At 41.8% G+C, this 23,342-nt stretch overlaps 4 protein-coding genes across 7 annotated transcripts; 2 read left to right on the forward strand and 2 right to left on the reverse strand.

Moving 5' to 3' along the window:
• Window positions 1-9,305: 9,305 nt before the first annotated feature.
• LOC121588908 (E3 ubiquitin-protein ligase HERC2) lies at window positions 9,306-12,205 on the reverse strand. The gene is made up of 4 exons (XM_041907352.1): window positions 12,115-12,205; window positions 10,895-10,965; window positions 10,048-10,534; window positions 9,306-9,968 (listed from the first exon to the last, which is right to left on the reverse strand). The coding sequence occupies exons 2-4, from the start codon at window positions 10,959-10,961 to the stop codon at window positions 9,473-9,475; spliced, it is 1,050 nt and encodes a 349-aa protein (XP_041763286.1). The 5' UTR covers window positions 10,962-10,965; window positions 12,115-12,205; the 3' UTR covers window positions 9,306-9,472.
• LOC121588910 (ADP-ribosylation factor-like protein 3) lies at window positions 11,130-22,402 on the forward strand. 4 transcript variants are annotated; one of them, XM_041907358.1, is made up of 3 exons: window positions 11,130-11,245; window positions 11,663-12,160; window positions 22,183-22,402. In XM_041907358.1, exons 1-3 carry the CDS (start codon window positions 11,243-11,245, stop codon window positions 22,216-22,218), a joined length of 537 nt encoding a protein of 178 aa, XP_041763292.1. In that variant the 5' UTR covers window positions 11,130-11,242; the 3' UTR covers window positions 22,219-22,402. The 4 variants fall into 4 exon arrangements, with proteins under 4 accessions (XP_041763292.1, XP_041763289.1, XP_041763290.1 ...); XM_041907355.1 differs by lacking the exon at window positions 22,183-22,402 and adding an exon at window positions 17,766-18,081; XM_041907356.1 differs by lacking the exon at window positions 22,183-22,402 and adding an exon at window positions 17,704-17,858.
• LOC121588907 lies at window positions 12,544-15,614 on the reverse strand. The gene is made up of 3 exons (XM_041907351.1): window positions 14,353-15,614; window positions 13,887-14,169; window positions 12,544-13,824 (listed from the first exon to the last, which is right to left on the reverse strand). Exons 1-3 carry the CDS (start codon window positions 15,321-15,323, stop codon window positions 13,501-13,503), a joined length of 1,578 nt encoding a protein of 525 aa, XP_041763285.1. The 5' UTR covers window positions 15,324-15,614; the 3' UTR covers window positions 12,544-13,500.
• On the forward strand, window positions 18,352-19,468 carry LOC121588909 (luciferin sulfotransferase). The gene is made up of 2 exons (XM_041907354.1): window positions 18,352-18,695; window positions 18,781-19,468. The coding sequence occupies exons 1-2, from the start codon at window positions 18,352-18,354 to the stop codon at window positions 19,418-19,420; spliced, it is 984 nt and encodes a 327-aa protein (XP_041763288.1). The 3' UTR covers window positions 19,421-19,468.
• Window positions 22,403-23,342: the final 940 nt, after the last annotated feature.

Genomic DNA, 23,342 nt, shown 5'->3' on the forward strand with positions numbered 1-23,342 from the left:
CTGGAAGATCTTTCACGGGGAATGTGAGCTCCCGGACATGCGTTCGGTTATGAACTCCTTTCACTTCTTTACTTAAGCATTAGCTTTAAATATTCAACCTTACTGAAGCCAATGGTTACATTGTAAGTTTTTGTTCAACGGTCTATTCGCATCCATTCAGATTCAGAAAACGGTACAATAAGCTTAGGTAGAATCGATTTAAATGTTTATGTTTGGGATATGTTTTGATGTACATTTTAAATTAAGTTAACATAGTTTGCGTAGGACATTTTGCTTACTAAGAACAGGAGTTGGTAGGCAATGTTTCTACTTAAGAGATTATTGCGATAAGGGCCGATTTTAAGTTAAACGGTTTATATCGTACACTCTGAATGAACTCTTCGAGAGTATCAACATCAGCAAATTGCCAACAAATGCGAACTATTCACGATTGCATTTACTTTACCGGTTTACTCGTCCCTGTGCGTGCAACCAATATCAATCAGCCGGTGAAATAGTAAAAAAAAAACAGCAGCCGAAACAGAAACAAGCAGAAATAATAGAATAACTCCAACCCAATCAATACAATTGCAATAGAGGATTCCGCAATTACAACACAGCGGTTCTAAAATCTAACCCCATTGCCACCCGCAATTTACCAACCCATTTTACTCTAATCACAACATGCAACATGTAACAATAGCCCAAACAGGTTAACAAACTCAATTCGTTTCGATCTCTTTGGTTGTACGATTTACACTAAAACACAAAAAACACCTGCATCGATCGTATCGATTGCAGTGACCACGATCCCGTTCGAATACCGTTTGGCTCGAATGTTTAGGCAAACCGCAAGATGAAGCGCAGGTAAAATCAGCTGGCAAGATTGTCACTACATCTTTAACAGCTAACATTAAAAGGAAACAAAAATTAAACAAAGACTGAACAAACAAACAAACAAACAAACAAACCATCAAATCATCCTTAACTGACGAAATGAAAGTTGTACATGTAGTTGAACGTAGGGAAACATTTTCCACCCCAAAAAAAAAATGGCAAATGATTTATAGTATTATCCTCTACCCCTTAAAGATCAACCCGTCATGAGCATTGTTTCAAACGCAGTTTGGCACTAGAGACCAACAGCGAGTGTTTAATTATGTTGCTTAAAAAAAAGGGATAAAACATGCTCCGATGAGTAAAACACAGCCACCAACAACTACTACACGAATGATAAAGTGTTAGAAAATCTTTTTTTTTCACCGCTGAGGTACATCATTCAGAAAGAGGGGTTTTAAAGAGATTCGCATGTGCAAAGATTATGTAAACCGAGAGAAAATGAAACAAAACCTGTTTTGGGACCAAAATCACCTCCAGAATCAGCATTCCGAAAATTCCATATCCAGTTTCAGAAACTGAAAATTACAATCTAACGTGTGTACGTGTAAAACTTACACATGTGAGTTCTCCACCAGGAACAAATCATTTCATCAACGCCTCATCGCAGGGCGCGATCATACTGATCAGTTGAAAATGGGGTAATGGAAGGCTTGAAACAAAAGCAAAAGAAAAACTGTGCGAAAATATATGTATATCGGCAAAGGTAGCCAAAGATATCCGAGATATCGTTGCCTTGTCGTTTACGATACGAAGGTACGCTTACATCTGTAAAAGAAATATTGAAAGTTTAAAAAAGAAAGAAGATAAACCCGCAATCTTTGGAGCAAGTGTACGGGTAAAGCATCTGTATCGAAAGAGTATGTAATTTGTATTGAACAAAAAAATGTGTACGTTTCGACATGACAGTAAAGAAAACAAAAGAAACAAACAAACAAAAAATAGAAAATTGCTAAGCAAGCAAAAACAAACAGAAAATAAAATAACATTTCGTCCGGCAATGCAACAAAAATGGATACATTCTTATTAGCCAAAATTGTAATGAAAAAGGAGCGATATTTAAGACGCAAAACTAAAAATTTCAAACAAATAACGGCTCCAAACATGTGCACTGTGCGTTCGAAGTTCGGACAGAATCTGTCAAATCAAAAGGAAAACCCCCCCCCTATAAAGAAGTGCGAGAGACTGTGCAGGCTTTTTGCTAAAAAAATGGAACACGAGTAAATCAAACAAAACATGTTGAAATGCATATTAAACGTTGTGGGATTGTTATTAAAAAAGAGAGAAGAACAAAAAACACAAAATATAGTACAGATGCATCATATGCAGCAACAGTGAGAGTAGCTGACGTACATAAGTAAGGAAAATCGAACGAAGGTGTAACACACTAGCGCTAACCACTAGTGCGAAAAGGATTTTGTTTAGTGAATTATCAACAATATCCAAAAATGTGGTAGGTTTTTTGTGTGTTTTGAACACCAGCGTCGATCTGTAGTTCAAGAGAGCTGCATTTTGATCTGCCTACTAACCACGAACCTGTCAACCCAAAAGGGTTCGACCGCAAAGGCGCCTGTAACACTGAATAAAGTAAATCGTTCTTTAATGATAAATAAAGCCAGAGATTAGTGCGGAAAACACCGAATGCAAATGAAAATGGAAAAAAGTAAAGCCCAACACACTTATACACTCACACACAGACACACACTCACACATGCATACATACACAGATGAATAGTGTATTTCAAGAAACCGTAAACACTGAAGGGAGAAATTATATAATAAACAAGAAAATAATTATTGTAATATATTTATAATGTGAATTTGGAATATAACCAGTATTTATTATACTGTAATAAAAATATATTTAAAACGTGCGTAATATCTTGAAAGAATTTACCACCTATCATGATTCTGGTTCAACTACTTTTGAAATGGTAAGTTATCCTCTATCTATTGGAGTGCCGGGCTTAACGGTGGGTAGACTAAGCTTCAGTATCACGAGGTCCGTTTCGTGTTCTCTGCTAGTTTTCCGTAGTATGTTGATACGTGGAGCTGGTGTCCGGATAGAGGTTGAATACCAGAATTATCCATCGTATCCCATCGTGGGGCATCGTATCCCATCCCATTGCAGCTCCTGGCATACGCTTATGATATAGAATTAATTGGTCTCCTCTGGACTCTCCTTCTTAGCTGAAGCCTATCAAGGGATCGAGCAGGTGGCACAGAACCTTAGATTGCAGATATACGAGGCAAAGGCCAAACTGATGATGGCAACATCAGTGGCTCTACCAACAAATCCAAACTTACGTACGTGTGGAAGGACAATGCTTTACGAGATGTACGGCAACCTTACTGTCGTGCACAGCCTATATTGAGATGGCTAGATGGCGTGGAGGAGTCCACCATTAAGGCTGAGATAACAGATTGACAGACCAAGGCGAGAGATCGTGAGCTGTTTCGGAATCTTCTGAGGCAGGCCCAAACCGCAAAGCGGTTACAGCGCCGGATATGTAAGTAAGAAAGTAAGTAATATGTACAACTTTCATCAAACGTCTTAAATAAGGGTTTTTGGAAGATATAAACCATACAGCAACTAGAGAAAGTATGGAAATATGCGATAAGAGAACACCGGTTAAAATAGCAGCCATTCATTATGCTATTACTCGCACGACGCTGATGAGGCACCTTACGAAACCCAATATCTTGCCTCGACTTGGGCAAGTTTAATTCAACAAAAAGGGGAAGCACTGACATGAAATCGTTTAGGTATAGATGAGAGATTCGTTTTGATGACAAATTTCAAAAAAAAGAAATTTAATGGCAAAAAGTGGCTTCATCGATTAAAAAGTTTCTCAAACATGCTGTGCGGACTTTCCATGGAGTAATTTTCTGAAGGGAAGTTTTCGACTGTTGTTCTGTCAGCTGGTAAATTTCAGCTGTTAGTGCCCGATATTTCAATAATGCTTTAGATTTAGATGCGTTCTTCGAGGTGGTAGTAGAGGCGCTCACAATTCCTAAATTTACGGCTGAATGAACCGTCGTTGCATTTGGCCAAGAATTGGTATATGTACGTACCAGGACGTGGAAATCAATTGAATATGTTAAAATTATATAAACCCCTTCAATTTCCAACATTTTCAACAGGGTTCCATCTTACCCTTCATGGTGTCCATCTTTCCCATATCAGGTGTCCGTATTACCCAAACATTTTATAACTGCACTAAAAAAAAAAATATTTAATGAAAAAAAACATAAAAATCGATAGAAACATCAAATTTTCAACACATTTTCTGATAAAACATGAGTTAAAAATATCGTACGCACATTTTCATGGTCGTTGTATTTATACTTTCCAAAATTTTTAACATTTTCCTTAAGGTGTCCGTCTTTACCTCCCTTCCCCTACATAAGAAAACATACAAACAAATATTAAAAATTAGTGTCCGAGCGTACGCCGCCGCTGCGAACGGGTTCAATGATAGCAGCCAATGTGTTTAAAATATGATCGGCATGATCGCGTAGATCTTTTTTTTTTACACCGAAAAGAAAAAAATCTTAGCCCAATAAATATTCATTTTTGTTGTATCATCAAACATTAATTTGAACCATAGTTAGTGTGAACAAGAAAAAGAAATACGAGACAAGGGAATAATAATGCTTTTTAAATGTTAATAAACCCATTTCTAATGGGCCTTCATAGCTTAAATTCATGCCGAGAACTAACTATCCTACCCAACCGAACCCAACCAGGACTAACTATCCTTAATAAATTAGTAAATGACAAGCTAGGGCAGATCCAGCATGAACACGGTTCTTGCGAAGCTATGTGAAGATAAGTTAGCCAATACAAAAAAATAAATCATGATTTTCTCACTAAGCACGCTTGATACTACGGATATTTTGTATCGTTTGTTTGTTATGGCTACTGAACGCACTCCACCTAGCGCCATCATATGTAACTTATCATGTAGCATTGGATGTATGATTGTGGTTGAAAAAGTCATTGGGATTAATTCGATCTTGCCTAGAGTTAATCGCACACTTAGAACATCCTCGAGATAACCGTACATTTGTGCCAAATTTTCAAACGACCTACATTCGTCGATCCCGACAGCCGAACAGCAAAAAATATATCCCGTAACAGAAATACACAAAACTGACCTAAATCAACATGCCTCTGTTATCACTGCGCTAATGGTGAAATGATGGGGTGTCACTGGGTCTTTTTTTAACATATTTTGCGAAACCCTCTATCACACCGCCTGCTGATAAGACCATCCGCCCTATGGGAGGGTCTGTTTTCACTGCAACTGCCTACGACAATCATCATCGAGCAGCGCGTCAAGTGGTCAAATATTGCGCAAACTTGCGCTGTCCCCTTTTACCGGTGAGGGACAGTCACTGGCCTGCTAATGAGGCCACAGTCAGTTGCACCTCCGAAAAAATGAAGCATTAAAAGCAAAACCAACCCAAACAGCAGCATTTTTTAAGCGAGCGTGGCGCGACCATCGCATCCGTAAACACTCGTTTTTGCACTCTTTATTCCAACTCTTCCGGGGGTCGTATGCCCCATTCCTAACCACATTGGCATTGAACGCCGAACGCGCTCAGACGGAACGATCATCGTGTGTAAACAAACGCACACGATAGTGGCACATCTCCAGGCACATCCAGACAGAACGTGGCAAAAGCACAGGCGGGAAGGCCTTGAATGCACCCTGGTCGGGACACACTGTTGAACATTTGTCTGGAGTGGAGCTGGTAAAAAATTAAACAACATCCGCATTGTACACGTACGCTTTGTTGATGCTCCTGGTTTTCGTCTGTTGATGGCAAAAATTAGAAAACAAGATCAAAACAAAACACAAATACACTGGCCATCGATTGATCCATTGTTCAAGCGGCCACTTTCCACACTTTGCATAACGTATTGTGACCGCACCCGTTAGTCGGTCGCGGGTTCAATGTTTCTAATTCGTTGAACCCAAAAGACGTCCTCCATGCCTGCCCGTAAAGCATCACTTCAAAACAGATTAGGCTAGGTCCGGGACATCGTAACGATGGCGACATGTTAGCGTTAGTGACGGCCGCTCTTTCGTGTATGTGTGTTTGTGTTTCGCGTACATCGTGGGATGCCGCAAGCCGCGGTTCTGCGCTTCTGGTCTCGCCTTCGCTATCTGAATACAATTCGTATTTGCTTTTGTTTTTTTTTTCTTTTTTTTTGCATGTGAAGAAACTTTGTTTGGCTGATATGTACGAGGGTCGCGATAACGCGTCACCACCACTGCTGCTGCGGACGCAAAATAGACGGAGCAGTGAGAGTGCTTCTTCAGACGTCTGGCTGGGGAGCCGCTTTTCGACCAGTCTGGGGATAGGTTGTTGCCGATTTGCACTGTTCAAGGGCGTACATCAACCGGTCGCTGGCGATAAGCCGGTCGGTCATACTGATGACAGACAAACTGCATTTACAGCGCTACAAAAAGACGCGAAAGATGCTCAAACTTAAACGTTTCTCCAAACTGGATACGATAGGCTTGAGACATTATGCATACATCTAAGGAGTGGGAAATTAAGTTCAATGACTTATTTCAAGAAGGCAAGAAGATTATAAAGCAATTTTTTTTATAATAAATTAAAATATGAACAAAGAGGCATCAAACACTCTGCAACAGCACTCAGCTCAATATTCTTCGTCCCCCGACGTCATATTTATATCGCTGAACATTTCACCTAATTTGGGTTTTTTTCTATTTTTTTGAGGAAATAATTGACCATAACGGTTTTTCGGGTATCTGTTTTTGGGTAGCAGCGGTTAAAAAAATACCATTCCTTTGTCCTCGAATGCAAGGGGTCACCGTGCAAGGTGCTTCAAATTATTATTATATTTGCGTGCACATTTGGTGCAAATGCAGTCACGCGATCGTATATTTCCTTCTTTTTTTTACTGTGCTTTTGTAACATTTGCAGATGGTATTTTTCGAGGATTCGTTTAAGTAGATGGAAAATGTTAAGCTTAAGCACCATTTTTACACAACTTATTAAAACATATGTACAAATGTGGCAGTTATTAGACTCTTACTAAAATGTGCTTTAAAATAAAACTCTATTAATCGAATTGATGTGACTTCGAATGGAATATTGAGTAATAAAATGAGATAAAATACAACAAAAGCGCCAGTAAGTAGGAAAACAACGTTGAAGGTGAATCACATATCATCCTTACCGTCTCATCATTCACACCGCAGGACTGACTGCTCTGAATACAACTCGAAGTCGAAGAGGAGATCCTCAGCTTCAAACAATGTTACGATTGTTGTGTAATGAATATGTACGTAGTTAATCTTATTCTATCGATTTTTCTTCATTTGAATCCAGACAAAGATGTGGACCATAATGATGGAAACATAAAGCGTTTCGTTCTATTTAATTGACAGTTTGTTTATCATACTTAAAATCCTACGTGTGTTGCAGCATTTTTGCTACTTTCTTTTGCACCTGCTGGCTCACTTCTTACTGCACTCTTTGTTCCTAACTACTCATGAAAGCATTGTGTATGGTTTTTTTCTTCTATTAAATATATACACTTGGCGGTATTATTAAGATATGCAAACGATACCTAACCAAAATTGTATTTCAGCATTGCCTTTCAAACAATTAGTGGCAAAAGTTGCCGTCTTCCCTGCTCGTCCAGCAGGAGGCAAAACTGTAAGCTTACTTTCACCATTACGTACTATCGCCATCGTACAGTCCAAGAAGCAGTCAGAACAAAAAACAACGGTTCTTCAGAACAACGATAGCCAGACAACAGCAGCAGCAAAAAAATGCCAAAATCCCTCAATTTGTTCTGCACCAAATACGTACGATCTGGTAACCGATCGCAAAGCCGTAATCGCTCCGCAAACCCCTTCTCATCCGCCCCATCCGCTTCTGAATGGCCAAAAATAAACTGCATTTCCTCACACAATACCATGTACACACACACACACACACACACACACCAAAAAATATTAACCAAAAACAAAAAAAATACACACACACACACATCAGCCATCCAAACATTTACGGACGTCCCTGCTGTCCCCGAAATGGGAAGTGAAAAAAAGTGAAACTGCTCACGGGGCCGTAACAATTTAATGATCATGCCCGGCTCCCCATGCATTACCCAGCCGGGAGGAAGAGAACACTTATTGCACCCAGTTTTTTGCAAAAGATCGAGGCCACATCCACCTCCCGAAAACCGGCAATTGCAACCAGCGCAACAGCGTCACCACCAACCCGACCCGGCACCGGAGGATGAACCGGTTTGGGATCGTAGATGACGACCGATTGGCGCAACGTGGGGACTCGACCGTTTCCTTGTCTTGCCCTGCACTTCCCGCCATACGGTGGGACTCATAATTTAACTCATTTTTGGACAAAGGCACTCATCCGTAGCACCGGTGTCTTCATTACAGGCGTCGTAGTTGCCGTGTTCGTCATCGCATCGACGTCATCCGTCTTCGTCCTCATCCTCGTCGATTGCTGCGTACACAATTACCACATCTTTCGATGCAACGAAAAATGCATTACCTCGCAAGCGTTGCATTTGTGCGCATGCACAAAACCCAGTTATTGTGCGGTACGCGGGCAGGAAGGAACTGGCTGGCCTTGATCTTATTTTCACTCTCAATTTTTCGAGGGTTCGACCCGGTATGTCTGGCTTAAAATGCAGCGCGCTCGTCTTTCGAGTTTATTTTTTAGTTTGCCCTCCTTGTGGCGTTCTTTGCTGTTCACTCTTCAGCGATCGTCGTAGATCTTTTCTTTCCGTTGTCTTTCTTCTTTTATTGCAGCTCTGTTTTTCGTTTTCAATCGCTTCTTGTTCGCATGTGCCCTTTGTTTACCATGTGCAGTGCATTTCGGCGAAAGCGTTGCAATTGCACGCAAAGCGCAAAGAGCAGTAATAAAAACATTCCGTTTTACCGACCATAAAACTGCTGCTGCTCGAGCTCGAGCACAGCGCAAACGACATGAATTTAGCGGTTGGGCCATGGCTGCAGGCAATTCAATGCTCGCATTGCAAGGATGCTGCACGGCAAGGATGTGGCTGTCCCGACTTGAGACGGGCGGTGTGACCTCATTTCTTTTAAATTTTTTGGCCAACTGAAACCTTGAACATAATGCGGCCATCCTGCCTTCTGTCGCTTCCTTCAAGAGTTTTCTCCGCCCCACCCCCCACCTCCCCCGTTCCCCATTTACACAGACAGACAGGGCCCACCGAGCCTCGGGATGTGCTCCGTGTCGGTCATCCAGAAATGCTGTTCAACCACAACGTTTACACGGTCCGCATTTTGGTTCAATGCCGGCGCAATTATGCGTGCGTTCTTTTTTTTCTCTTTTTTCGCGATTCTCTTTGCTGTCTTCCTTGCACAATTGCATGATCTCGCGCACTTGAAACCAGTGAAACTTGTTTCCTCAAAATACTGCAGCTTTATGAAGTATGGACCTCGCCTTTACTGACGCTTTCGTTATTTTCGGTCTTTCCGTGTGCACGTATAAATAGCAACGCTTGAAACCAGGTCAAGGATGTTGTAACTTTTCGCATTTCGGGCGTCTTTATTCAGTTTTGGTCTCGCTGCAGGAAGTATACCTGGTATGATCCTGCTCCTACTTCTAGTTGTTCGGCTTCTCCTTGGACGGGTCCGTCCAGTTTACGGAAACCTCCGAAATTTGCTGACAATGAAGCTTGAGAATAGGTGAAACGGGTTTCTAAATTCCATCCTGCACACCACACCTGTTTCTTCCGGTCCACGCCAACTACTTCTACGACCGTATGCCCAATGCCGCAGTGGACTTTTTCCACCATTAAGCCTTCCTCGCCAGAAAAGGACACAAGCTGCGGTAGGGAAACGACACGCTCCCTATGCTGCGGATCCTCTAAGCCTAGCTGACCCTGATTGTTCCAACCCCACGTGTATAGATCACCAAAGGCAGATACCGCTGCAGAGTGCCATCCATCGGCTGCAATGTCGATTACTTTCACTCCGGCCAATCCATTCACGACACATGGACTATCGTTAACGGCAACAATTTCTCCGTTTCCTAGCTGTCCTCGTCTGCGAAAAATTAATAAACACGTACAATATGACGTACATACAAAATAAATTATCGTCGTCAACGTTGAATTATCCTTACAATCCACCACCCCAGCTGTAAACATCTCCATTGGTGGTAAGCATTAAGCAGTGTTCAAAACCTGCTACCACCTTTCTAATGCGCACGTGTTTAGGCAGTGTTGTCGTAAGGTTTGGAATGTTATAGATGGCATTAGTCGACGTACATGCTACCGTTATGCATTCTCCACAAGCGAGATGAGTGATCGATCCTTTCGTAGCCTTGATGCTTTCGAGTTCGATACCGAGGAAATTAACACAACTCAATCGTTCTTCCAAAGGATCATACTTCTGCAACTGTCCATTTGCCAACAGAACTAAGCAGTGTTTGCTATTTATCGCTAGTGACACAATGTCCGCCTCGAACGTAATTGTTTTACGTTGCTCCGTAAAGATACAGAATATGTACAGGTTTTTCTCATGGCCGATAAAGCTGTATAAGGAACCGAAACGTATTTGCTTGGCGGATATTCCGTTCGATAAATGCATCATCTGGTTTAGATTTATCGCTGTGAATCATACAAGAAATATGCACACAAGCTGTAAATTAATTGTGCGACATCCGATTCATTGTACTACCCGATCCGGAGTCGGAATCGATTCCGACCCGTGGGTGCAGCAAGTTCGGTTCGACCCGAATGATCAATAAGTTCAAGAAAACATAAGCGACTCCGACCCGTGGGAGCAGTGAGTCATCGGATCCCATTTAGGAATCGCTTATGCTTTCTTGCACCTACTAAAAATACTTGCACCTTATGGGCCAACCCGAACGACTCCGGGTTTCTTACGGATGGCTCCGACCCGGTAACACTACTGTAAATGTATAAAAAAAAACTCTTATTATATCTGATCTTTTACATTATCCTTACCCTGCCAAGTACTCTGCGATGCAGCTTCCATTGGATTCAAACCCTTTATCCATAAAATTGGACTCATTTTCCTAAAACAGTATTATAAAAAAAATCAAATGATTTAAAACATTTCCAGGTACGCGATCCCATTTTAAGGTTTACCAGCCCTGGAATACAGCGCCACCTGGCTGTCGAGATTTGAAACTGTCTGTGCAAAAGGCTTTTATGACAGTTGGCTTGGTGTTGTGTTGTGTTGTGTTGAGACTGCTTGCTACTCTACCTGTTTGTTGCTCCTTCTAAAATTCACAATTTTGAAAAACTAAAACACACTTTCTCGATCGCAACGTAACTGCTGTTGAATCCTCAATGGTAAGAGATCTTCAATTATCAAGTTCACCTCGTTTAACTTCCTTTTATCGCTAAAATACTTATTTTTCCTCGGATGATAAACACGAGCGATTTTGTTTGGTATGCGTTTCCCGGGAAACAGAGTTTGTTTTGACAGATAGTACGGTTTAGGTGTTCAAATAAGTGTGATAGGTTATGTTTGAATGTTATAATATTTTGAAATGCGTTGTAATAACGGAAATGTTTGCAAATAATAAATCCATTTCGGAATTTGACTGACTACTAATGTAATGAAAATGAACGACACAGTCAAATTATAGTTCAATTCCATGCACGTACGATCTTTGCCTTTTCGTTCATAAGATACATTTCAATAACAAATATCTCAGTCTTTGATTGTGTTGTTGTTGTAACAGCTCGTTTACTCTTCTTCCACAGGGTCTTCTCTCTCTTTTGCGCAAGTTGCGGTCCGCGCCGGAAAAAGAGCTACGCATACTATTGCTCGGACTGGACAATGCCGGCAAGACGACACTACTGAAACAGCTCGCATCCGAGGAAGTCACACAAGTGACTCCGACAGCAGGATTCAACATCAAATCCGTTGTGTCGGACGGCTTCAAGCTGAACGTCTGGGATATTGGCGGGCAGAGCAAAATACGTCCCTATTGGAAAAACTACTTCGAAAACACCGACGTGCTAATTTATGTCATTGACTCAAGCGACAAGAAAAGGTTGGAAGAAACCGGCGACGAGCTTACCGAATTGCTTTTGGATGACAAACTCAAATCAGTCCCGTTGCTGGTGTTTGCCAACAAGCAGGACGTTGTTGGTGCCCTAAAGGCTTCCGAGATTGCAGAATGCTTAAAGCTGGTAAAACTGATGGATCGTACCTGGCAAATACAGGGATGTTCAGCTCTGCAAGGCACAGGAGTGAAGGTAAATAGTATGTTTTGATTGCACCATTGTTGTAACACAGCCTACTCTTACCTCCCTTATAATATTTTCTTCCCAAATTATACGAGAAACTAATTGATGGATTTATTTCCCCTCTTTTGCATGCTGCATTTGCTCTTACTTAGGAGGGAATGGATTGGGTTTGCAAGAGCATAAAAAAGTAATCCTCATGATAAAACGTCTTATTTAAATCAACTAACAGCACTGATACCATTTTCCGTCCACTTACGATTCGCTTTAGATCCCAAGTGCAATAAAAAAAGCATACAACTAGAAAACTGCGAAAGTCTGTTCAAACCTTATATATCACTTCTTTCTTATGTACAATTATGGGTAAAATTACCCCAAAACACATTATTGATAAATTTTTCCATTTCCAGTTTATTTATGTTTTGCTTTTCTTTTTTGGTTGTGACCGATCGTTCGATAAGTCGCCAATGTTTCGTGACGTCGCAACTGTCTACAAGATTAGAAATCTACATTCAAATGTACCATTTAACGAAAAAAAAGTTCCATCATATACTGGGAAAACGTTTCCCATAAGTATATTATTATAGGAGCGAAATAGATCGATCAGTATTGCATACATCTCAGCACGTATCAAACCATTGAATTACTCTAGCTTAAAAACTACTTTTTGCACTTCTGCTTCTTAAATGCGGAAAATCAAATCGGTCTGAAAGTGGGGGTGCATTAAAATACTAACTTAATCACCGAAAACGTTTGAAAATTTTGAAGCAAATAGGCTCACAAGAATCCATGCAGACTAACAACCGTTAGACACTCATCAATCTCGATCACGTACAGCGCGGCATTGTGCACTTAACGCTTCACCGTTAGTTTGACCGAACGGTTAATGCCAATACGGCTTAAGCTTGTATTTTGTGCCGTTCTTTAAAATGTAATATTTTGTTCTTCCCCTTTGTTAAAAGAACGCATATTTTCCCTGACTTAATTTTATCCATACGCACGATCAATTTCTCTTTTCGATGGATGCACACGCTTGATTCTATTCGAATGTAAATTAAAATCCTGACGACAGAGGCTCTGCTCTGACAAACGCTTTGGCGCCTATTTCATAGAAGATTAAGATCACTAGGATTTTTGTGAGATTTTAAGTCAACAATCACGTGTTTGTGCGTGTTTTTTTCGGGGTTTTCATTTTGTCAATCACAACAATGCAGCGTTTTAACCAGCAATGGAAATATTACAGCATGTCCTGCAATTCACAACACGAAAGTAACAACAGAACCGAGCACCGCTCGTTTCCCTCAGCGTCTTCATCTACTACCGGCCGCCTACGGTCGGATAGTGCGCTTCTTCTACAGCTCGCTGTGCGGATACTCAGTCGTGACACGATTTTCACTCTCATGATATTCCGCACAATCTACCGGATGCTTTACATCGCAGTTATGTGGATCGTTAATAATGGCAAACAGCGTCCAGAAAGGTGTATGTGTTTCCTGCGAAATAAACCATGAGGCTGCCATGCTGCCAAACTTAGTCACACCATGCTTGAATCCGCCTAGTCCCAGCTTTTCGTTCGGATCGTGTGAGTTGATCTCGCATAGAATGTACTTGTCGCAGTGAGGCGTCACGATCGCCTGTCGATAGGCACGATGAACCTTCAGCACTGGCTCAATAACCTGTTGGGGATGAACGAAACCAATCAATCATTGAACGCTCTTCTGTTAACCGCTAAACTCACCTCAAGATTGAGCGTATCGGTCAGCTTATCCGTCATCTCGGTTACGTTGTACTGTGTTAGGAACTGTTTAGCTTTACCCAGCTTCAGCAAATCCTTTACATAGTTCACGGCTGGTTTAACGTACTGGATGGAAGCAATCTTAACCGCCAGATGGCGCTTGGCAACGTGATCGATTAAGTTCGAGATCGTTTCACTCGGTCGGTTAATATCTAGGAACGTTTGTTTCGGATAGCCCTGCGACTGAAGGAACCCATTTGCCATCATTTGACCAGTGGCCACGTATCTGTAAAAACGAAACCGCAGAAGGGAAAGAATGGCACGTTATAGCACGTTTCGCGTCGTTGACCTACTTCCGTGTGTAGCTTGACTTTGAGGCGTAACGAATTCACCACGTCATCTCCATCTGTTCAATAACGGTATTTTGGCGAAGGGAAACTTTAATGTGTCACTGCACACGATTACTCACCGCTGGTAGACCTCCGGGTTGGCGATGTAATTCACCCACTCGGCTAGATAAATGGTGGCCGCCTTGATCCAGCGCCGTCGGAATGACTGGTTTTGCAGCGATTGAAACAGTTTGTCGTAATCCAGCTTACCGTCCCTTCCGACGAATCCTTTAAAGACGGTGTGTAATCCCAGCTTCATCCAAAGCGCTTCCGCGAGCTCGGATTGCGTGAACTGATCCCACATGATGTGCATGTTTTCGAGGAACGGTGGCAGCACCCAGGAGTGATCTTTATGCTTCGCCTGTGTACGTTCCATTTCCGGGCCAGAAAACGATTGGAAGGCTTGCACCGCCAGTGGCAGTAAGTTAACCAGCGCATCCGCACCACCCCCGTTTGAGGAGTCACGATCCTGGTCGACGTTATTATAGTTGGCTAGCCAGGTCGAAGCCATCGTAAGTACTGTATCTACTAGCGGATTCTGGGCTTGATCTGCAGGCGCTTTGCGCTTCTGCCGCTTGCTGCCTGATTGCTGCTGACGACGGACAGGCTCATCGGCAGTATCATCAGCACTGCTGCCTACTGCGCCGGCAAACATTTGAATCACATTTCCGATCAGTGCAGGATCAAAGCCTCCACCGCCACCACCACCAGCTCCTCCACCGTTTGCACCGGCAGCTAGCATACTACCGATTCCCGATAGAATCGCTCCCATGCCATCGTTTCCGGCGGCTTTCCCACCACTACCACTATTTGCGTTGGCCATCAATGGCAACAGCATAGATGCAATCCCAGAAAGGCCAGCGGCAGCTCCTCCACCACCACCGCCACTCTGCTGATTTCCCAACGTCGACAAGAACTCGGACGCCATATCCAAGAATGGGCTGCCTTCATCAGTCACGGCATCGTTCGTACGCTGCGTGGTATGCGCACTGCCACTGATCGAGAAGATCACCAACGACACAGTGCATAGGTATTTACCCTTGAAGTACATCTTCTTTCCGGTTCACTGTATCGCTATGCTAAGTACTGTTGCACTTCACTTCAGAAACCCAACTTTATTGGCAAGATTTTAAAACATTCTTCACGTTGTGGCACACCCCGAGTAGTCAAGATTTGTTTTTTTTTCTCACTCTCTCTCTCTCTCTCGCGCGCTTTCCAACTGTGCTCACTGTTTGCCCAGATGCCTCTTTCAAGACGGTGTAGAAATATTCTTCATGCGCGAGTTCTTTGGTATGACGCACAAGCGCTCAGCTCGAAATCCGACACAAAACTGAATGGAGTAAAGAATATCCACGTACCTCGTGAAGATCGTCCGCAATCATGAAGCAGCAGCAGCTAAGTAACTCCTTTCTCCAGTCGCTACCAGGGCACGAGCGAACGAGACAGCTATGGTGGACAAAGGCAAAAAAGCAAACGTAATTGTCGAGCTGCGATCGCGAAGGAGAAAAGGTAAAGGTGCTAGAGAAGATGGGACGAAAGGAAACGCTTAAAGATGGAAAGGAAAGAAATAACGTAAAAAGGCAACCTACACATGAGAAAGCACGGCACGATGGGCATCGAAACGAAACGGAGCGAAGCACTAGAACAGGTTGTATGTGTGTGCAGCAGCCAGCGAAGAAGTCAGCGAGCCAGCAACGTACCTAGGAGCGTGATCGTATGTAGCGCGTGAGTCGGGGACCATTCGTTACGCTGCGGATTCTGGCGACGGGCCGACGGGAAGGGCAGGTAGCGAAACCTGGAGAAGCATGTTTTTATAACAGTAATTCTTAGGCGTTCCTGTTTCTGCTAGGTGTTCCATACCCCCATTAGACGTACCATGTACACTCCCTTCCCGGGGTATAGAAGTCCAATCAGTTCCAGCCAAGGGCAAGCAGTTGCTGGCAAGAACTGTGCGTGCCTTGCCGTCCCACTGAAAAACGTAATTGACCAGTAGACCGAACAAGCAGCAAATATCCGCTAACTTGCTATGTAGGGCAACGTTCGTTTACCAAGCATCTTAGGCCCTCATCGTATTCCATAATCCAATGCTTTTTTGTAGCACGTAAAATTTGCTCTTGAGCACCAAAGATACGGCTAAGGTGTAGTGCCTGTAATGTTTGAAAATCAAAGTTTACACATTCCACTGGAACTCCTCTGGATGCGTTCTATGCAAATGTCCAAGAAAACAAAAGCTCCCAAACTTTCACCGTCCAAAAGATGAAGCAAGTTCGGTGACGGTATGGGCTCTGGGCCAGTTCCCCAGTCTGCGAATAACAGCTAAAGCGTGCTACATTATTCTTGAGCATCACATGTGAGGAGGAGAACCGATCATCTGTAGAGACAAGTTCGTAACGGGTAGGAGTCGCGTTACGGGCTGGATAATACAGAGTGCAGAAAGATGGCAGAATCCGCAAATGGGTCAATATGCACGGCCTTTAGGTATATCCCGTTGGCGAAGGATGATTTCGTTTAACAGCCCACGGAATAAACAGAGCCGAGATTGTAACGAAATATTTCTACCAGTTTGATGTTAACAGAAAGAAAAAGAGAAAGGACATTGAGATAGTGAGAGAGAGAGGGGTTTCCGTAAATGTCGTTAACCTCATACACAATATACGATGAAAGAATGTTCTTTCGATCGATGAAGCGAGAGCACCATTGAATGTTTGTTTTTCCTCTCACTCTTCACCCATCCGTTGCTAACGTCAGCAACAAATGATCGTACCTCGCAGTCAAGGCAACGAACAGCCGCTCGCGTTGGCTGCGCCGGGAGAGAGAAGCTCAGCATTGATCTTCAGCCCCGTAAAAAGTGGGTCAAACTCGCCCAAACCTAAACCGGCAACCCAAAATAGGCCATCGTCCAACCAGGGGCCAAAAGCCAAGAGGCATCAAATCAGAAAGATAACTTTTAAAAAGATAATCTGAAGGCGGCCGGAAGCATCGAAGGTGTATAGTAACCGTTCTGAATGAGGGAAAGGTCAGAGAAAGGAATGCTAAAGTTACGCTGAAGCGTATTGTGTCAGGTATCGCGTTTCCATAGGCCGCCAACAAATGCGAAGAAAGATCGTGGAGCGTAAGAGTAACCTCGGGCGCTAATTTAATGATGTTTATAAACTGCCGTCAGAGGTACGACTATCGTTCGGCGTTTGAATCCACCACTTGGATTTGGTTTCCTACAATAATATTTTGCAAAAAGACACCAACTTTTTTACCGTTTTGTCATAACTTAAAACATCAAATATTCCTGATTTTGCTACCAATACCATTTCACCTGTACCTTTTTTATTATTATTAAAAATGTGTACAAAGTATCTTACTTACGCATATCGTTTACCACCTCAGTTCGCTTAACCATCGGGCAAAGATGTAACTACTTTTTATGACTTTATTAGATAACCACATACTTTCGTCTTCCTCTTTCTTGTTACAACCTCACTCTCGGGATCAACGTGAGAGCCTACTAATGCAATCTCCCTTAATCTGTAATCTGAACTGCTTGTTTACGATTGACCCATCGAGTTTGACCAAGATGATGTTGGATGGGAAGCAGCCCCGTCATTACAACCACGTTCAACTGTTAAGCATGTTTGCTCTTTCGGTTCAGAATTACCTAGTACAAAAAACAGCTGCTTTCACAAACACAAATCCTGCATCATGCAGTCAAAACGCGGAAATTCACCACCCTGCACGGTACGGGGGTATAGCTCCCCTCCCCGGACATATGCAACCCGATGCAACCGACTTGACAAACGGTTGCTGAAAAGCTGACTGCTTTCTTCCTAGAAATTGCAAACTGCGCTTATGCCAAAGACAACCGGGGCCAGTGCAACAGTCCTGCGTCCAGAGCACAAGAGTAAGAGAAGGGGTTCGCTCGGTGTTCATTTTATAAATACCACTGCACACCCGATTTCCGGCCACAGTTTTACCCGGTGCATGGACGGTGAAAGTGATTGCTAGTATTGCTAGTGGTGTTTGATCGCAGGATCTAGTCCTCGCAAGTCTTATTCGCACCAATAAAGTCCGGAAAGTTTAGTGTCAGAATGAACTTCGAGTACAAACCGCTCGGCGATGAGTTTAGAGAACGGTTGGAAGCGTTCTTTGGCCGTCGGGATCACTTCATCGAGGTTAATCCGGGTCGAGTGGTTATGCCGAAAGCATTCGCCGATATAGGCGATTCGATCCGTGATTTGCCGATCCGTTCAAACGATGTGTGGCTAATGTCTTACCCAAGGGCTGGATCGACCTGGGCCCAAGAGATGGTTTGGCTGCTGGGTAACAATCTCGACTATGAGGCAGCTCGCAATCAATTACAGCAAGTCCGCACACCCTTGCTCGAGCTTTCGGCCATCTTTTCCGACGATCGTAGTGTGGAAGACACCGTGACGTAAGTTTTGAATATGGATAAGATCGACAAAAACGGGTGAAATATATATTAATGCGGACTTATTGACTTGCTTATTCCCGACTAGCCGTCACGAAAAAATTGATTCAGTGCAGTGTGTTCAGCAGATGGCCGGACGGCGGTTCATCAAATCGCATCTACCCTGGCAGCTTCATCCACGCGAGATGGACAACGTGCGCCCAAAGATCATCTATGTGGTTCGAAATCCCAAAGATCTTTGCGTGTCGTATTACTATTACTGCCAGCTAATCCATCGGTCCGAAGGTACGTTCGAAGAGTGCTGCGACATCTTTCTGGCGGACCAGGCCCCAATCGGGCCAATGTGGGCCCATGCACTGGCTTTCTGGAAGCGACGCAACCAGGACAATATTCTTTTCTTGAAGTACGAGGACATGAAGCGCAACTTGCCGACCGTGATAAGACAGTGTGCTGAATTTCTGGAATTTGGCCGTGCCTTGACCGACGAGGAGGTGCAAACAATGTGTGATCACCTACAGTTTGAACGAATGCAGCGCAACCCCGCCGTTAATCTGGAGCCACTGATGAAAGATTCACCGATCATGCAGAATGATGCAGGAGTGAAGTTCATTCGCAAAGGCGAGATTGGCGATTGGAAAAATCACATGGACTCGGCATTGTCTGCACGATTTGACGACTGGATAAGGGACCATTTTGAAGGCAGTGGGTTGGAGTTTGACTATGAATGACCTATGCAATAAAAAAACATCGGTATAAACGAGTAATGATTGGGAGACTATTTCCCTTATCAAATGGTGATATCCGATTAAAGTCGTTCATTGCAAATGTGTCCGGTATTTCTTCAAACTAGTTCGTTGCGCCATTTTAACGCATTTGCTGGCTTGGATGTACGTTCAATTATCTGCTACTTCCGCGATGTAGCACCATCACACCGTTTCATCCTTCCATAGCTTTCCTCCTCTAGCCACACGATCGGCTTACGCAATCTGTTCCTCAACGATCGTACCGTAGTTTCCTTATGTTTCGCCTCACTCTCCTTGCGTGAAAAACTGTTCGTGAGCCTTTTCCTGTTCGCAATGCAAATTCGTTCAACATCCGCCGCACTGTACAGTAAAACTCGTCTCGCCTCAGTAAAAACTGTAAAGCGAAGTGGCCAGCTGATGATTAGATCGAGCTAACCAAGCCACTCCATATCCCCTCTATTGAGCCGAGCATTGGGGTCTGTTGAACGTAATGGGTCAGTCGTATGAACAACCGGTTCTAGTCTGTGGTTCATGCGGACAGATCGCTTGTAAACACCGTTACAGATGAGTTTAGTTATGCCCTGCCAAGCTTCTGGGACCTCTTGTGTACACTACTAATAAGTGTAACGGTAACAGTTTATCTTGCCTAGCTTGGTATAATTGCATGATCTAGATTCTACATCTCAAAGACAACTCAAAATCTATATAACAAACAGATGATAAGAAATAAAAGATAGAGAGACAGAGAGAGACAGAGAGAAACAGAGAGAGACAGAGGGAGATAAAAAAATAAGATACGAAGTGAATATATTTTAACAGAAGTTGTATCATTCTCAATCATCGGAATGGAAGTTATTCCTCTATTTGTTTAAGTGACGTATAATACGTATAATACTTCAATTTTGCTCTGTTCATGTTGTTCAATTTTAACGGAAGTTTTAACAACTTATAACAAACAATGTTATATTTGGCCTCTAATTATCCAGGCGCATTTTACGCAATTTCAACATTTTAAAATAAATGAAAAATGAAATGAGGTATGATGAATCCATGATATCCGTTGTGTCCGTTTTTTGTTGACTTAATTAGTCACCTTTTCAAATTAATTGGAAATTTTATCATATCAAATACATTTCACATTACGTGTATTTGAGTAAAGTAATAAAGTAATTGATCATTGGTCGGTACGCGATCATCCAAAATTATCTTCATCACATATGATCTCATAGATTTTGTATTATAAATCTATTACGGATTTTTCCGAACTTTCATCTATTTGTCCGAATACCGAAATAAGATCAATATCAACAAAATAGGAGCCGATTCCGGAGTTGATTCCGGATCCGATTCCAGGATCGCCGATTTTGATTCTGGAGCTGATTCTGATTCCGGAGCCGTTTCAGAAGCCGATTCCGGAAACTGATCGATTTCAGAAACTGATTCCGGACCTATTACCCGGAATCGATTCCAGAAAACTTCGGAGCTAGTTGGATTCGATTCCGACGAAATCTTCATTTTTCCCATCACTACTTCAAACCACTCAAACATAAGACTTCAAAAAGGACAACATAAAATTTTATGAACAATTTTCACCATTTTTTACTTCTAATTGTTTTGTGTTACAACTTTATTATTTCTTTCATTTAGTTACAAAGTTTTATTTACAAAAAATTTTCAAACACTAGTTAAAATATTACCACATATTAATAAATACCTGTTCCTTTAGAATCTGATCACTTAGTACAAGCTGTAAACAAGCAATTTTCGACATAGAAAAATGATGTTTGCATCAAACGAAAGGTCATTTATTTTATTGGCATTGACATTTTATTGAAAAAAAAATAATAATAATAATAAAATGTTGTTGTAAAGATGAATGCAACGACTCATTCTTGGAAGCCTTTTATTAGATTCCGCACAACCGATACATCGTCGTATCCAACTTTTTTCTCCAGTAGTATGAAATTTCTAAAGGCTTTTTTGTATATTTCTCGGTTGTTTTTAATTTTTTGAAGAAATTATTGCCAAATCTTTTACTTTGGACCAAAATTCAGAACGGCTTTTACAATGCTGTATTTAACTGTACCATCCCGTCTATAACGACAGTTGGTCAGTTCTTTGCTGAGCCCTAGATAGTCGGCGAAACTAATTTATTATGGTATATTATTTATTTATTTATTTATTTATTTATTTCACAACTGAATATTCTAATACGGCTGTATTTTTATTTTATTTCATTGGTTATGAAAACCCAATTAAACAATAAGCTCGCAAAGAAAGTGTTTTGTGCCTTCACCTGCCAATGATTTGTCATTACTTCAAATCGACTGCAAATTTATCAGCAAAATAGTATTTATGTTTGTTGGAGACATTGGATAATGCTTTTGGTCATTTTACTTTTTTGCCCAAGAGTCTAAATTATAAAGATTTGATTTTTCGCTTCACGAACCATGCTGGACTTTCCAAGTGAATGTGAATTTTTTGCAACACTGTAATTCTGACGTTAACAACTATTGAGCACAAACACGTACATGTAAAAACTGTTGCAAATTTGTATAGTGTGGCTTGAATACCTTGAAATAACTATGAAAATGTTACATATAGCATCACTGACCTTATCAAAAATAAAACTAGGTAATCGAATTCTAACTAAACAGGTCTTTAATTTTACCTTCGTTAACCTGGAACGTTTTTGTGGAGGAATACAACCAGTTTAAGGATACGATGAACTTTTATTTGTTTTATAGAAAATTGAAGGAGTCACGCAGCGAGCTTGCTTCTAAATCCATAATGTGTCGGGATGCGGAAGGAAATCTCCTGACAAACGAACGGGAGGTGATCGAAAGGTAGAAGTGCTACTTCGAAGCATCGTATCGAATAGAGCACGTTGACGTGGCTCGGATGGTCCCAGACTCATGTTAATAGAGAACCGCCGGACGAATCAATGTGCGATATACAGGCGGTCCCCGAGATACACGGTACCACTTATACGCGGATTCGGAGATACGCGGTTTTCCAAATTTGGTAAAAGTAAGGCTCAGCCCTCTACGTTACGCTAGCGTTACGCGTAACGCCTGTTTATCTCAAACCCAAGCAGCATTTTTTTAACGCCTGTTTTAACCGTCGTGGATGAGCAAATTGATAGATATTAATGTTTAATAATCTAAACCTTCAGCAATCATTCATAAGGTTTAGATTCATTGATAATTCATTAGAATAAAAAAGTAATTATATGACTTGTACTTTACTACTTTTGATATTCATTAGTGTTATAGCAACTTTAAAAATATTGCTTAGCCACCTACTGGTAAAATTATGATATTGAAATCATAATCAATGTGTACATGTTTTTGTTAACCTAAAAAATGTGAATGCATTTATTAACCTGTATCATTGTCCTAATAAGAGTGTTTTTCAATTAAATGCAATTATGATTTAGATGGCCACAAACATAGATTTGATAAAAAAAATATTGTTCAAATATTTAACTTAATTAAAAATATTTTACACATTTTTTATGTTTTACTTATTGTAAATATTACTCCAATTTAAAGTTTCAAGGGTTTTTAGATTTTTTTTCTTGAATATTTCTCATAAACTATACATATTACTTGTGTTTTTGAATTTAATATCCTAGATATTGGTTAATCTTAAGGCCGCAAATACACGACGCGCGTTTCCGCGCCCGCGGAAACGCGTATAACAATCCAACCATTTAAATGAAATGTCATTCGAACGCGCTACCGCGGAAACGCAGAGATGCTCATGCTGGATATCTCTGCGGAACTGTTATACGCGTTTGAACGCGCCCGCGGAAACGCGCGTCGTGTATTTGCGGCCTAAAGCAATTTTTTTATTTGCATAGCAGTTGAAAATATTCTTTGTTAAAATAACCCAATTAGCCAGA

Source organism: Anopheles merus, chromosome 2R (assembly GCF_017562075.2).
Source record: "Anopheles merus strain MAF chromosome 2R, AmerM5.1, whole genome shotgun sequence".
Taxonomy (NCBI): domain Eukaryota; kingdom Metazoa; phylum Arthropoda; class Insecta; order Diptera; family Culicidae; genus Anopheles; species Anopheles merus.

What these genes read in the sequence shown, in the direction of transcription:
- LOC121588908 (XM_041907352.1), bottom strand. Translation starts at nt 10,961, where the DNA reads ATGAGTCCAATTTTATGGATAAAGGGTTTGAATCCAATGGAAGCTGCA. An exon ending in ATCGCAGAGTACTTGGCAGG is followed by an intron (nt 10,535 to 10,894) that starts GTAAGGATAATG and finishes TATGATTCACAG; the next exon opens with CGATAAATCTAAACCAGATG. An exon ending in TACAGCTGGGGTGGTGGATT is followed by an intron (nt 9,969 to 10,047) that starts GTAAGGATAATT and finishes AATTTTTCGCAG; the next exon opens with ACGAGGACAGCTAGGAAACG.
- LOC121588910 (XM_041907355.1), top strand. An exon ending in TGCAAGGCACAGGAGTGAAG is followed by an intron (nt 12,161 to 17,765) that starts GTAAATAGTATG and finishes GATCAACGTGAG; the next exon opens with AGCCTACTAATGCAATCTCC.
- LOC121588907 (XM_041907351.1), bottom strand. Translation starts at nt 15,323, where the DNA reads ATGTACTTCAAGGGTAAATACCTATGCACTGTGTCGTTGGTGATCTTC. An exon ending in AACCCGGAGGTCTACCAGCG is followed by an intron (nt 14,170 to 14,352) that starts GTGAGTAATCGT and finishes TCGTTTTTACAG; the next exon opens with ATACGTGGCCACTGGTCAAA. An exon ending in CCGATACGCTCAATCTTGAG is followed by an intron (nt 13,825 to 13,886) that starts GTGAGTTTAGCG and finishes CATCCCCAACAG; the next exon opens with GTTATTGAGCCAGTGCTGAA.
- LOC121588909 (XM_041907354.1), top strand. Translation starts at nt 18,352, where the DNA reads ATGAACTTCGAGTACAAACCGCTCGGCGATGAGTTTAGAGAACGGTTG. An exon ending in AGTGTGGAAGACACCGTGAC is followed by an intron (nt 18,696 to 18,780) that starts GTAAGTTTTGAA and finishes ATTCCCGACTAG; the next exon opens with CCGTCACGAAAAAATTGATT.